Raw genomic sequence first — 13,074 nt, 5'->3', positions numbered from 1 at the left:
ACAAAGCAGCTGACAGACCAGAGCCCACACTGGAGACCCATTAAGCATTTGGCTCCTCTCTCGATATCATGGAAATCTCCAGCTACATCTCCCCTCAGGCGTCCTGGGACAGCCCCACCTGCACCTTCTCAAGCACAAGAGGCAGGACGTCAGGCAGACACCTCACGTCCTCGCCGTTCATTTGAGAGAGAGCACTCGGGTCACACCTTCAGGGTTTAATCTCCCTCCCCACAAGCTGCGTATTAGAACCAGCCTGGCCATTCCTGGACACCTGCACGTCCAGAGGCCACCAAACCTGATAACCTTCCCCTCCTTTTCTAGTTCCCAAACTAGAGAACTAAAGCACCTGAGACCCCCAGCGCGAGCGCTCGAAGCCCCCACAAGCTCATCAGGGGCCTATTTTCCTCTGGAAACTCATGCTCAAGTATGCACACATCCACAAATTCTTTCTCCGCTGGGACAAGGAACACCAGGTGCTAAAGGAGACCCGCTGCTCTTTTCTCTTTCAGCAAGCCGGCGGAGGTTTGGCTCGTTACCCATCCTGGGAATAGCATGCGGAATTAATCCCGCATCCCCCACCCCACCAGGACACTGAAGGGACAAGTAAAAGTCAGACAACCAGATGTTTCCAAACCAGGGTCGGGAAGAAGGCACACAGAGCGACGACCCCAACGCTTCACCCCTGTCCCCCCCCCCCCCCAAGCTTCATGCGAACAGACGTACCTTCAGGACAATCTTATTATCTGACGTTGGCGTCCTCCCTACCCATAGTGCAAATTTGCAAGGATCTCCTTCCACGTGCTCTGTGACGCCCAGCTCTGAGGTCTGGAAGAAAGACAGTTAGCGGATTAGGCCGCAGTACGGGACTCCAGCAAGAACATTCTCGGTGATGCGTAGTCATGCGAGATACCACATTCCACACCCTTGCCCAACGCCGGGGCTAGGGGCTCCAGCCATCCATACAGACTATGTTACTCCCCCAAACAGTCTGACTGCAAGTGGCCGACTGCTGGCCAGCAACCTTAGTGAAAACAGAAACGGTCGATGAACCTACATTTTGTATGCTCTGTATAACATATGCCAGGGAAAAGGACTAAGACAGAAGGAGGCAATGGTATTAGCACTTACATTCTGAGCACCCGGTTTTCAGAAGGCCATGCGTGACTGTGGGGGACCCCACATGGACGAAGCCTGCCCTGAGTCCCCCTGACTCTGGACCAGGGATGTGAACAACGCTGGTATCAGACAGAGCGGATTACTGCAGACCTAGTTAGGTCGAAATTGAACACCTTATCATTTGATCTCCCTTTTGATGTACTTTATAATTGTTCTGTGTTCTGTTTTGCGGTGTTTTACTGTTTTCTGCTTTATGATTGAGGCTTTTCTCGGGGTTATTTGTGGGGTGGGCTTGCTGCTTTCTGCTGTGTTCCAGGAGAGGCGCGGCTATCGACAGCGACTGCTTTACCACTTTCCTAGGGGCCTGGCAGTGGGAGTTGGGGTTGGGGTTGAGGCAAGGATGTCCTAAGAATGAGCACAGGAAAAGAAAAGGCTGTAAACTGATGGTGGTGATGATTCTTTTCTTAGTCTGAATGAACTGCTGGAGTAGACGCTGTATATGAATTGTGTGTCAGTGAGTCTGTTTAAAACAGGTAGCACATGTACGAGTCATAATAAACACAGAAGCCCTTCCAAACCAGAAAGCTACTTCAGGCAAAGTCGCAGGGCTGTTCTGTGCACCTGGTGTTAGGGCAGCGGCGATGGCTCCCCGGGTTCCCCGTCCTTGTGCACAGTGGTCCTTACCAGGAGCCCACTGATCCAGCTGTAGCCCTCAATGAATGGCATCCACAGGGCAGGTCTACCTTTCCCTGGGACGCCATGAATCTGCTCCCAGGAGCACCTGCATCACTCCACCAAGGGCGCGTCCATGGGCCCCTCGGGGCTGGTTGTGCCACGTGGCCCTGCACTGACGACGATGCCCATAGGGAGACATGACTGGGGGCACAAATCCACTCACGTGGAGATCACTGGCACCACACGTGTAATTACATGCACACAGACCCTCGTGGTTCTGACCCGTGTTGCTCAAGGGTCCACTGCACCAACAGGCTCTGTCACATGAGGCCTTTGCTCCTTCCTTCCTGAGGGGACACGGGAGAGATGACACGCCTTTTCCCTTCCTTTGAGTCTCTTGATCGGTGATCCCGACACAAGGTCAAAGGGCAAGACTTCCAGAGGACAGAGACCCAGGGCAACTGGGAGAATCCAGAGAGGAGTGCTCCCAACCTTAGGAAAGACGAGTCTTCTTCCAGCCCCAAAGGGCTTTACACACGTGTAGTCCACCCGGACCACAGTGCTCCACAGGTGGAGAAAAGTATTTTCTGCGGACAGGTTCTTTCCGAGGTGATTTATCAACGGCTTTGAGCGTTTCACCGGGCACGTTAAGGACGCATCCCTGTGGTCTGAGCAGCTGTGGCTGGCCTCTCCCAACAACCGGACTGAGCACTGACGAGTCCCTTCTCCCCGCGAAGGGGGCGATTCACAACCCACCGCGCCAGAGGTGGCCTCAGAGGGAGGGAGGGGACCTAAATTAAATGAAGGCGTACCAGCTCCTCACACAGATGAGCTCTCGGAGGACAGATTACGGCCAGCCAGTGAAGGAGCGACTCGTGCATATTTTCCTCCCGGTTAGAATATGATCTAAAATGAGGTCAGGCAAGCGGGGGTCCAAAAGATGATCTCAAACAGGATGCGAGCCAAAGGCAAGGGCAGGCAAACCACCTCTGCAAACGGACAAATTACAGGTTCTTACCGAGGTGGCTGGTGCACCCCTAGCCCTGTGTCCCTGGGATTGTGATGTAAACATCTGCTGCTACGTACTCGCGGTGCAGCCCAGGTGGAGAGCCTGCCCGGTCCCGCCTCACCGTTTCCTGTCTGCTTGTCCGTCCATCCCACGCGGGCCTTCCTCTTGCTGCCACTCCATCAAGCCCCTCTCCAGGGACCAGAGCAAAATCTCATCACCCTCATTTCGAAGTGGCCATTTGTTTTTTGTTTTGTTTTACTGACTTATTTATATTGATCATTTTATTGGGAGTTATCATATCTCCAGATACGATAACAATCCATATTCAATCAGATCAAGTGTAATTGTACAATTGCTGCCACCTCCAATTTCAAGACATTTTCCTTCCTTCTTGGACTTGTTGATATCAGCTCCCCTTTCTCCCCTCCCTTCCCACCCTAGCCCCCAGGAGCCCTTATTATTACATTTTTATAACTTTTCAGAAATCTACACCTTCCCATGTATCTGTTTACCTGCAATTCTATTATCCGCTCCTCCGAGCAGGGGCATCCTGGATGTAATGTCTTCCAAGGCGGATTTGAGCATCTTTCTGGCAGCCAGGGCATGTCGGTATTTCCCCCCAGAGACCGCAATTCAATTGCATCCCCTCTGCGGTCTTCCTTACTCATGCCCAACTCTCACCTGCCTGTGAGGTGACTGGGGACACCCTGGCTGGGATCAGGTGTACCTTAGTCTGACAAGGGGAACTGAGCCACAGCCTCTGCCACCGAGTCAGTTCCAACCCATGGTGAATCTACATAGGGTTTCTGAGACCGGACGTCTTTACAGACGCAGCCAGCCTTGTCATTCTCCCGTGAAGCAACCGGGGTTCAAACCATGCACCCTGCACACAGCAGCCTGCAGCCTACCCCAGGGAGTCACCAGGGTTCCCGGAAGTGGCACTGCCGCTGTCGCTAGGTGCCATCCAGTGGATTCTGACTCAGAGTGACCCAGTGCACACGGGCAGGAAACGCTGCCCGGCCCCACGCCACCCTCACATGATTGCTCCTTTGCCCAAGTCCACTGTTGGAGCCACGGTGCCAATCCACCTCTCTTAGGGCCTTCCTCTGTTTTGCTGCCCCTCTACTTGACCAAGCCTGATGTCCTTCTCCATGGCCTGGCCTCTCCTGACCACCTGTCCAACGCCAGCAAGACAAAGTCTGTCCTCCTTGCCTCTAAGGCGTCCTCTGGCTGTATTTCTTCCAAGAGAGACTTGTTTGGCTCTTGGCAGTCCATGGTATCTTCAACATTCTTCTCCAGCACCACGACCCAGCGCATTGGGTCAGTTGGGAGGATTTGGGTCTTCCGTACCTTGGGTAGCAATCCACACTGAAGGCTGCAGTCCTTGACCTTCACCAGCCAGTGCTGCAAGTCCTTCTCACTTCCAGCAGGCAAGGTGGTGTGCCCTGCATGTCAGAGGTTAATAAAGCCTTCCTCCAATCCTCACGCTGCCTTCCTCTTCACACAAATCCAGTAGAATTAGGGAGCTTTCACTGCACCATAGCGTACATGTATTTTCTCGAATAACCATGTATATATCATAGCTACACGTGATTATTTACAAAAATGAAGCTAACCACATAGGTTTACTTTTAAGGAAAAACCAACTAACACACCCTGATCATTCGCCATCCACATACACCTACAAGTAAGGCTGCCTTAAATCACTTCCTGGAGTAGTGAACAAAATGCGAATTATTACATTACGTGAAGCATACTCATTTATCTGGCTTGAGAAGTGTATTTCTCAAGCTAGTTCAGGGACATAGGAGATAAGCACTTGGAACCTACATATCACTGTTTTCTTACACCGTGTCCATGGATTTTGGCAAAAACAGTTTTAAGTGGTCTGAAGAAACCCACGGGCGCCCCCTAGTGGGCCCGAAAGGGGCAGGACTGCAGCGAGGAAGGCAACTCTCCCTGGGGGCCCAGCATAGACGCGGAGCGCCTGTACTCACAAACAGCTTGCTCTTGTAGAGGTACTTGCTCCTGCTGCTGGAGTCTTTCACCTCCTTACTGAACACCAGGGACATTTCAAAGAGGAAGAGGTGCCGCTCGCGGCCCTTCCGGATTAAGGTTTTGGGGTCCCACACTTGGAAGGATTCCTGCAGGATGAGTTCTCCCTGAGACTCAATGTTCTCATCGAACCCTGTGGGAGGAAGAGGGGCGGGCGGTCAGTGTGACCGGATCACACAGGCTCCACACGCAAACCTGGCAGCCCGCCCATCGGTGATGGTGTCTCCCTGGGTGCACCTGGTAGGGAGGCGGGGAGACACATTTTAAGACGTGTCCAGAACTTGATGGGCCCATCTCGAAGGGTATTTGAAGCCAGGAGCCTGGGCAGAGGGCACTGTTTTTTCTGGGTCTTCCCCAACAACCAGGCAGTTACCACTTGCCCCACCTGGGCTGTGGCCTCCGTGACCATCAGCACGCTCCAACCGGGCCTATAACCCCACTTGTCCCACTGCTGATCCCGCTACCAAACAATTCTTACTCAAATGCCACATGGCACGTTTTCATTGTGTGAAACGACTCAGGATGCCCTCTGCCTTCCCCTCCAGGTCTCATACGCATGTCCATAGCCCAGCGTCTTGCCATTGGTCAGCTGGTTCCTCTTGGTCTGTGCACAGCTCTCCCCCCACGAGCCTCCTCTTCCCTCCAAAGCAGTCCCCTGGCTCTTCCCCGCCCCCATGCTGACATCTCCCTGGGCTGCCTCGGCCCAGGTCCACCCTCTTTCTCATAGGCCTGCCTTCCTGGCTCCGGGACCTGCAGTCTTCCCCTCCAGCTCATGCACACATTCTCCAAGCAATCCAGCTGCCCCCTGGCCCTCATGGTGGCTCCCTTCAAGATGTGGTCTGTCCTGTCCCACGGGAGACACTCTACCGGCACAGCAAAGTAGAAGATGCCCACGCTCGCCCACCACCCGCTCCCTCCCTCCCTCCCTTCCTCCGCGCCTCTCCATGAGAAGCCAGTGTGGGAGGACAGGTGTCCAAACTCTCATCTGCAGTCTAGATGTCTACTCCCTGCTTCTACTGCCCACGCCCTGCCAGGTGGAATGTCCACATGGCCTTGGCATATCCTAGGCCCTCTGGATGGAGAGACTGGAGAGAAAGGCGCTCTGTGGGAGGAGGGTGGCCCCGTCTAGGGGTCTCTAACATTTGGGTCTCTGTGAACCGAGAGGCTGAAGGCTGGAGTCCCCCGAAGCGGCTCATGAGAGACAATCCCATGAGCTAGTTCCAAACCACGAGCCACGGGCAGTGCTGGCATGCGCAGGTCTCCGTGACACAGGAGGAGCTGCCAAGAGTCAAGACCACGTCAGTGGTGACTGGTTTTCACGCCACGGCAGCCCGTGTCTCAGAAAAGCGCCAGCGTGCTTCGCGAGAAGGACCAGGAAAAGCCTGAGGCTGGAGTGGGGTGGGGGGCTGCATGTTGGGCGTCGGGCAGGGGGTCGAACCAGCAGAGTGCCCTCTTCCCAGTCTCCTGGCTTCAAGTCCATTTCTAGACGGGGCAGGTAAAACCTGAGGTCACTACAGAGGTAAGCTCCACAGCAGAAAAATAACTTCCTGAAGCCGAAGCATTTGTGAACTTTTAACTCATGGAATACGTGTTAACAATAGCCATCTAATTCTCTTACTGGGTGATAGACTAAAGTCAACCGCCTCAGGAAGGCATTTGGTATATACCGTCCAAGATTCTAAGCACATGACTTGAAAGGATTGAGATAGGGGAGAGCAACCTCCTCTTCTAAGAACTTGATCTCCCTTGGGATCCGTCTATCCACCCGTCTGTCCGATGTGGCACCCAGCTGGCCCACGGTAAGTGACACACAGGGCCCTCGAGTTCAGAGGGAAGAGTACTCAGCACCCGGGGAAGCACCCAGGAGAAGCATTTACTAAGGCAGAAAAGTTGGTCCTGAGGAGAAGCAATGAAACCAATTCTTCAAAAACAAAGGCATCACATCTGAACTCTTAACTGTGACCTGAACTCAGAGGCCTGGGGCGGCGAGTCTCAGGCTGCAGGGAGCGGGTGGAGAGACGGTGCTGGTCGGCAGAGGGCACACCCAGGGCTGCCCGATTACCTTCCAGCATGCTGAGGTGCATGGCGTCGTTGGCTCGCTTTGGCACGCTGAGCATCACCTCCAGGCCGTCCTTGATCTCCCCCTTCCCCTCTTCGCAGCAGGTGAGCAGCTCCTGTGGATGACAGACACCTGGAAGTAGCACCGGGAGCTTCTGGAGAAGCGCCACCAGCCAGTCTTTGCATTAACCAGGGGGCATGTGCGAACCCCTGGGTCTCAAGGTCAGACAACCTGCTCAGCCGGGCGAATGTTCTCACAGAGCATTCAGGGTCTCTACTTCAGCAGGGCTAACCAGGGGCAGTCACATCTTAAGATAAAATTACAAGAGCCTTAAGGGACCAACCCTCAAAGCAGGTGAAGACACACTTCGTTCCCTGGGCCGAGCAAAGGGAGCTGCTGCTGCCCCCAAATGTCGTGCTGGACCTACACGAGCAGCGCTGTGCTCCCCATGCAGCCACACCTGAGTCTCCATCCCTGCGGCCACACACCCAGGGCCTCAGCTCCCTGGAACTGCCAGGCGACAGGCTGTGCCGAGGACAACCCGGGGGCTTTCAGTGGCGCGTGGGCAGTGGAGGAGCGCCCTGACACACAAGGAATGCCTCCACGGGGAAGCCCGAGTGCTGTCCCTGGGTTTCAGGTCTGCAGAGCAGAAGGTCCCGTGTCATGGCGATGGGGCTGGGGCACAGCAAGCTTATGTTCTGGAACGCACTCTCGGAGCATTCGGGTCCCTTACCAGATGTTGACCGTGACCTCAGGGTCACGCTCCAAGTCTTCCATGATATGGGAGAGGCTGGACTTTGGCTACTCACTGGGTGGAGTGAGCTCTGACCTACATGTGGACTTCTGGCCAGGTAAGTTTTGGGGAAGTGCTTTCACGGCCTGGTATGTACCGAGTCTAAACTTGGGCAAGTAAAGTCCCCTCAGGATGAAGCTCAAAGTAGCTTTTGACTGTTCCCCTGGAGACGCCCCCCGCCGGGGAGGTGGGGGGAGAGAGCAGGTTGTCAGCCCAGGGCGTAAGGGAAAGGAAGGCAGGCAGTGTGTGAGAGATCCTTAGTAGGTCCATGTGCAGAAGAGAAACCATCACACCCTGAGGAGGGCGAGGCCCACGACGCAGAGGGTGACGGACTAGCAAAGGCGCGGCCTTCTGCCCTCTCATCTGTTGACGGCTACAACCTGGCCTGCAGGGTGGATGGCCTCAAAGCCCCCATGGGACTTTGACAGAGAACTGCAGGGGAGCTTTCCCAGAATCAAGTCCCACAATCACGAGCATTTTCACAGACAGAATGCAGCCTCTTCCAATCCTTTCCAGACGTCTCTTAAGGCTTTCAGGCACGCACCAACTCTGCCTTCTGCCTTCCTTAAACGCGTCGAAACGTTACAGTGTGACCGCCTGTTGAGGTGGTCAGGACGGCACCTCGGACCGAGGGGTTGTTAGGAGCTGTCCGCCTGTCCCAACACGGCGACCCTGTGTACAACCGCCCGGCCCCGCGCCACCCTCACCATTGTGCTGTCTGAGTCCACTGTGGCAGCCAGGTGGTCAACCTGGTCACTGGGGGTCTTCCGCTTATACGCGGGCCCTCTGCTTTAGTAAGGTGATGCCCTGCTCCAGGGACTGGTCCCTGCCCTCGGAGGCAGCGTCCAGAGGGTATGAGAGATGAAGTAGGACCTCGCAGGACTCCGACACTGGTTTTCTCGGTCTGCATCTCTACCCTAAACACCTGCCCAGGATGTCTGAGACCCCCACCTGACAGCCGCTCCCGGTGATGGTGAGGGATGACGTCAACTAGCCCCTCCCGGGTAAGGGTAAGGGGGGAGCCTGATGACACCTCTGTAGTGTCATGAGCCTTTTTGTGTAAGAGATCGAGAGAGCGAGCGGAGACAGATCCTCTTTGGTCCCTTCCCTTCTGCCAGAGCGGCATCTTGCATCTGGCTCCCCGATCTCCTGCTACACTGCCTGCCAATACCCCGAGCTGTCAGTGGACCGCCAAGGGTGGATTCATTCTGCAGACCTTGGACCGCTGCCTCTACCGGCCTGTGCCCCCTGCCCTCTCTGCTTACTGTCCTGCTTCCTGTTCGGCAGCCTCCATGTGTCAGAGACGTCTGCCTTGAACTGGACTTGACTGACCAATTTCGACAACTGTGTAGGCTGGTTCATGGTAGAAACCTCTTTCTCTGTACAACACGTACAAGCATCCCTGCTTTTGATATTCTGGAGAGCCCAACCTCGTCCAAAGAACAAGCATGTACGTATGGAGGATGGGCACAAGCATGTACATATGGAGGATGAGCACAAGCATGTACGTATGGAGGATGTGCACAAGCGTGTACGTATGGAGGATGTGCACAAGCGTGTACGTATGGAGGATGTGCACAAGCGTGTACGTATGGAGGATGTGCACAAGCGTGTACGTATGGAGGATGGGCACAAGCGTGTACATATGGAGGATGGGCACAAGCGTGTACGTATGGAGGATGTGCACAAGCGTGTACATATGGAGGATGTGCACAAGCGTGTACATGTGGAGGATGGGCACAAGCATGTACGTATGGAGGATGGGCACTGCACTCCACGGCTGACGTGATGACCACACCCAGGTGTCCTCTGCCGACAGATAGAAACAGACCCAGTGGCTGCAGCACCGGGCCCCAACGTGACAGCAGCTGCAGGGCCGCTGCAGCCGGGCAGTGCTATGTCCCGTTGTCCCCGGGGGTGGCTGTGGCTTGAGCAACAAGCTTTCTTTACTGGTCTCCTGTGAAGAGTGATTATGTGTGTTTGACAAGTGTGGTTTGAATGAAAGCCTTCGCAACCGAGAAACGACACAGTGAGCTCAAGACAAGTGCCCGGCGCTGTCCCACAGGTGTGTGTGTGCGTGTGTTTGTGTGTGTGCGTGTGTAGGGCTCAGCCAGGGACGACGAGGACCCAGCGGGGCCACTGGGGAGTCAGTGGCAAACGCAGGCTCTGTCAGACCTGGGGGTGCCTGGAGACAGCTCTCGCTTGTGGGGGCAGGGCTGCTTCCACACTGCCCACCAGCCTTGCCCTACATCAGTATGCCCAATGCCTGGGTCCAGCACCCACCCAGGGCAACCGGTGCTAGCCAGAACAGACAGCCCCGTGATCCCGAGAGTGCCTGCTTTCCCGTGCTCTCGAGCCTCCCTGACGGCAGAGACGTGGGCTGGTGAGCGCACGTTCTCGGAGGAAACTACTGCAGGGCATGACGGCCTGGGTCAGAAAGCACACCGGACCTGCCAGGGGGTCCTGCCAAAGACGGCGGGTAGCAGCGCAGGAGCTCGAGGTGGTGCGAGATGTCCCTGCAGCGTCCACACCACGGCAGAGATGCTCACTCGCTGAGGGCCCCAGGCTGGACACGCAGTCTCACACTTACTTTTAGAAGGAGCTGGTACTTGGTGATTCGCTGCACTGGCTTGATAAGGTAGGAAGAGATCGAGTTGGCCAATCCATGCCGCTGCTGAATCTCCTGTATTGGAAGATCAGGGATGGAGAGACAGATGCATGCTGGGCCGGGACAAGCACCAATGCAAACGCACACTTATCAGCCCTCTCAGTACCACTGCCATGAAGCAGATGCCAACTCACGGCGAGCCTATGGGACAGAAGAGAGCTGCCCCTTGGGTTTCTGACATAGTAACTCCTGGCCTCATCTGTTCCCTATGGAGGGGCTGGTGGCTTTGAACTGTTGACCTTGCAGTTAGTGGCCCCACACACAAACCACTACACTTTACGAAGATGTAACACCCTCAGGAGACAAAGAATCCATCTCAGTCAGGGCACCCATTTGAAGCAGCGCTTGTGGATATGAATGGGTTTGGAATGTACCGGGGTGAAAGTCCTGACAGCTGACTCCACAGTGTCACTCAGCAGACAGGAACCTCTTCTCCCAGACGCCCACAGTGAAAGCTGTCACCAGGGTACCAACCACCCAACCCCCAAGCCACCGCACACGTAGAACAACCTCCTGGCCCCCACCATCCTTCTCCGCTCCAGGGGCTGTGGGTTTGATTGCAGACGTGGGGACTAGCAGTCCAATGTTGAACTGAGAATGCTGCCCCCACCCCACCACCCACACACGCTTCAAAGCATTTGTGGAAAATCATTGTCTTTTCATTTATTTTTTCCTGCAAACTTTTTGAAGCCCCTGGTGTATGTGTGTTGTAGTTACATAATCGGGTGTCAACTTGAGGCTATAAATAGTGAAGGGTTGGAGTTTAGCCCACCAATCAGGTCGCAGCTTGATGACCTCATTTGGAGGCACTAAGGAGATAAATAGCTCACTGGAGGTAGGACACATGCTCACTCCCTGCGAGACATTCCTTCTGACAAGACACAGGGAGCATGATAGAGCCCAGGAGCTGATGAGCCACGTGGAGACCCCCCTGTCAACACTGAGATGCTTCCACCACCATTGGGTCCACAAGACTCCCCACCCACAAGCCTGTGATCTTCTTGCATTCAGCATCATTGCAAGGCTGTGTGCATCTACAGAGGAATTTATGGGCTAGTATTGACGTATGGGTTATTATCACTTATGGACTTGATCTGGACTGGGCTAGGATGTTTTCTTAATGTACATTTACCCTTTGATATAAAGTCCTCTCTTGTATACATGAGTGTCCCTGTATTTGCTTCTCTAGTCAACCAAGATTAACAGTGTGTACACACACTCATGTGAAGCATGCGCACACATTTGTGTATGTATTAAATTCTGAGTTTCTCAGACAGCTCCCAGGGCTTGAATCTTTTCAAAACCACCTCCCATTTCTTCGAAACTGAAGAAAATAGAAGCACACCGCAATATAGTTACAATTTGAAAAATGACACATTAGGTGAAGGTCACAAACAAGGTCACATTACATTTCTACCAAAATACCCAGCAGTCTTAGTGAGCCCCTACTTACATCAAAATAGGATCCTGCGTGCTCTAAGATCAGCTGCGTGGAGTCCGGCTTATTTTTGCAGTAAGTGACATACATCTGAAACTTGTCTGCCTGTAAACAGACACATTAAAAAACAGAGTCTCTTACTGAAGCTACACGTCAGACAGAGTTCAATAAACGTATGAAGACAAGAAGCTGCGTGGATAAAGGGAATTTAAGCTCCAAATGAAAGAAGCCCTACTTTTAAAACACTGCCATTAAGAAACATCCTGCTGACGCTGTGCGTCACTGGACGATGCAGTGGCCCAGCCACCCAAAGATGTGACCACCTCCATGGCGTTCCCCAGACGTGGTAGGTCAGGGCTGGCTCCTGCCCCTTCCCCTCTTCTCAGCCCACCATTCTGAGTGTAAATCTTGGTCTAGGGCCATGCCATGCCTGGCGGCTCTCACCCTCTGGGGACCTGGTCCTGTTTCAAACTATCAGTGCCGCCCAAAGCCGCTCATCCCACAAGAACACCTGGCTGGAGAAAGTGATCCTGAGGTTAGGTGTGTTTCTCTGAATCGGCAGTAAGAACTATCTGGTGGAGCGTGGTGACTTCAGGGGACCGAGCCACACTGCCACTGACGTCCTTCAATGCCCCTAAATAACTCATCACAGAGCCAGCAGCTAAGGTTCCCTTACCCAGGTGACAAAGCAATGGCCGACATCCTCGGGTAACTGCTCGTATTTTTCCAGCTCCTTTAGGAAAATGCTGCAAAGAACCACACACAGGAGAGAGACATGAGCACTGCAGGGGCTGCTGGAAACACGGTGCCAGTGGAATGGCATACAGCACCCTAGACGGAACTGCTACCACCCTTTCAGGTGGTGCTTGGATGTGAGCCCTTTTCATCGGGTGACGTGAAGCCTATGCTTTCTAGACTTTGACGCTGAACAACATGCGTAGCTTCTGCCTCAGGCAAGTTAGCACGACTCCGCATCAGCTCACTAGCTTGGCCTTCAGAGCCGGTGTGACTGATTCTGACCCAGTGTGGAGGGACAGCGCGGTGTGCATCTGCCATGGCGGGAAGTTCCATCAGGACTCGTTTGGAGCACTGGTGACTTTTGGGCTGGGGCAGGGACGAGAGGGGAGATGGGATTGGGAGACCCCACCTACAGAAGGTCCTGCGGCTTTCCTTTACACCATTACAATAGGCCGGCCTGGGAAGGGGCATTTTGTTCTGGTCAGAGTGTGAATCTCAGCAGCAAACCACTGAGGCCAGCAGG

At 54.3% G+C, this 13,074-nt stretch overlaps 1 protein-coding gene across 5 annotated transcripts in view; it reads right to left on the bottom strand.

Moving 5' to 3' along the window:
- The window catches only part of TRIO (trio Rho guanine nucleotide exchange factor), a 309,165-nt gene that overhangs the window by 93,353 nt on the left and 202,738 nt on the right, over positions 1-13,074 (bottom strand). For all 5 annotated transcript variants that reach the window (XM_075540870.1, XM_075540867.1, XM_075540868.1 and 2 more), the window contains exons 26-31: positions 12,490-12,559; positions 11,829-11,918; positions 10,298-10,390; positions 6,918-7,029; positions 4,798-4,988; positions 724-825 (exon numbers count right to left, since the gene is read on the bottom strand). In XM_075540870.1, coding sequence (XP_075396985.1) covers positions 724-825; positions 4,798-4,988; positions 6,918-7,029; positions 10,298-10,390; positions 11,829-11,918; positions 12,490-12,559 — 658 coding nt within the window. The remainder of the gene's footprint in view (positions 1-723; positions 826-4,797; positions 4,989-6,917; positions 7,030-10,297; positions 10,391-11,828; positions 11,919-12,489; positions 12,560-13,074) is intronic.

The sequence above is a fragment of the Tenrec ecaudatus genome, chromosome 2 (genome assembly GCF_050624435.1).
Source record: "Tenrec ecaudatus isolate mTenEca1 chromosome 2, mTenEca1.hap1, whole genome shotgun sequence".
Taxonomy (NCBI): Eukaryota; Metazoa; Chordata; class Mammalia; order Afrosoricida; family Tenrecidae; genus Tenrec; species Tenrec ecaudatus.
This window is presented reverse-complemented; position numbering and strand designations above follow the sequence as displayed.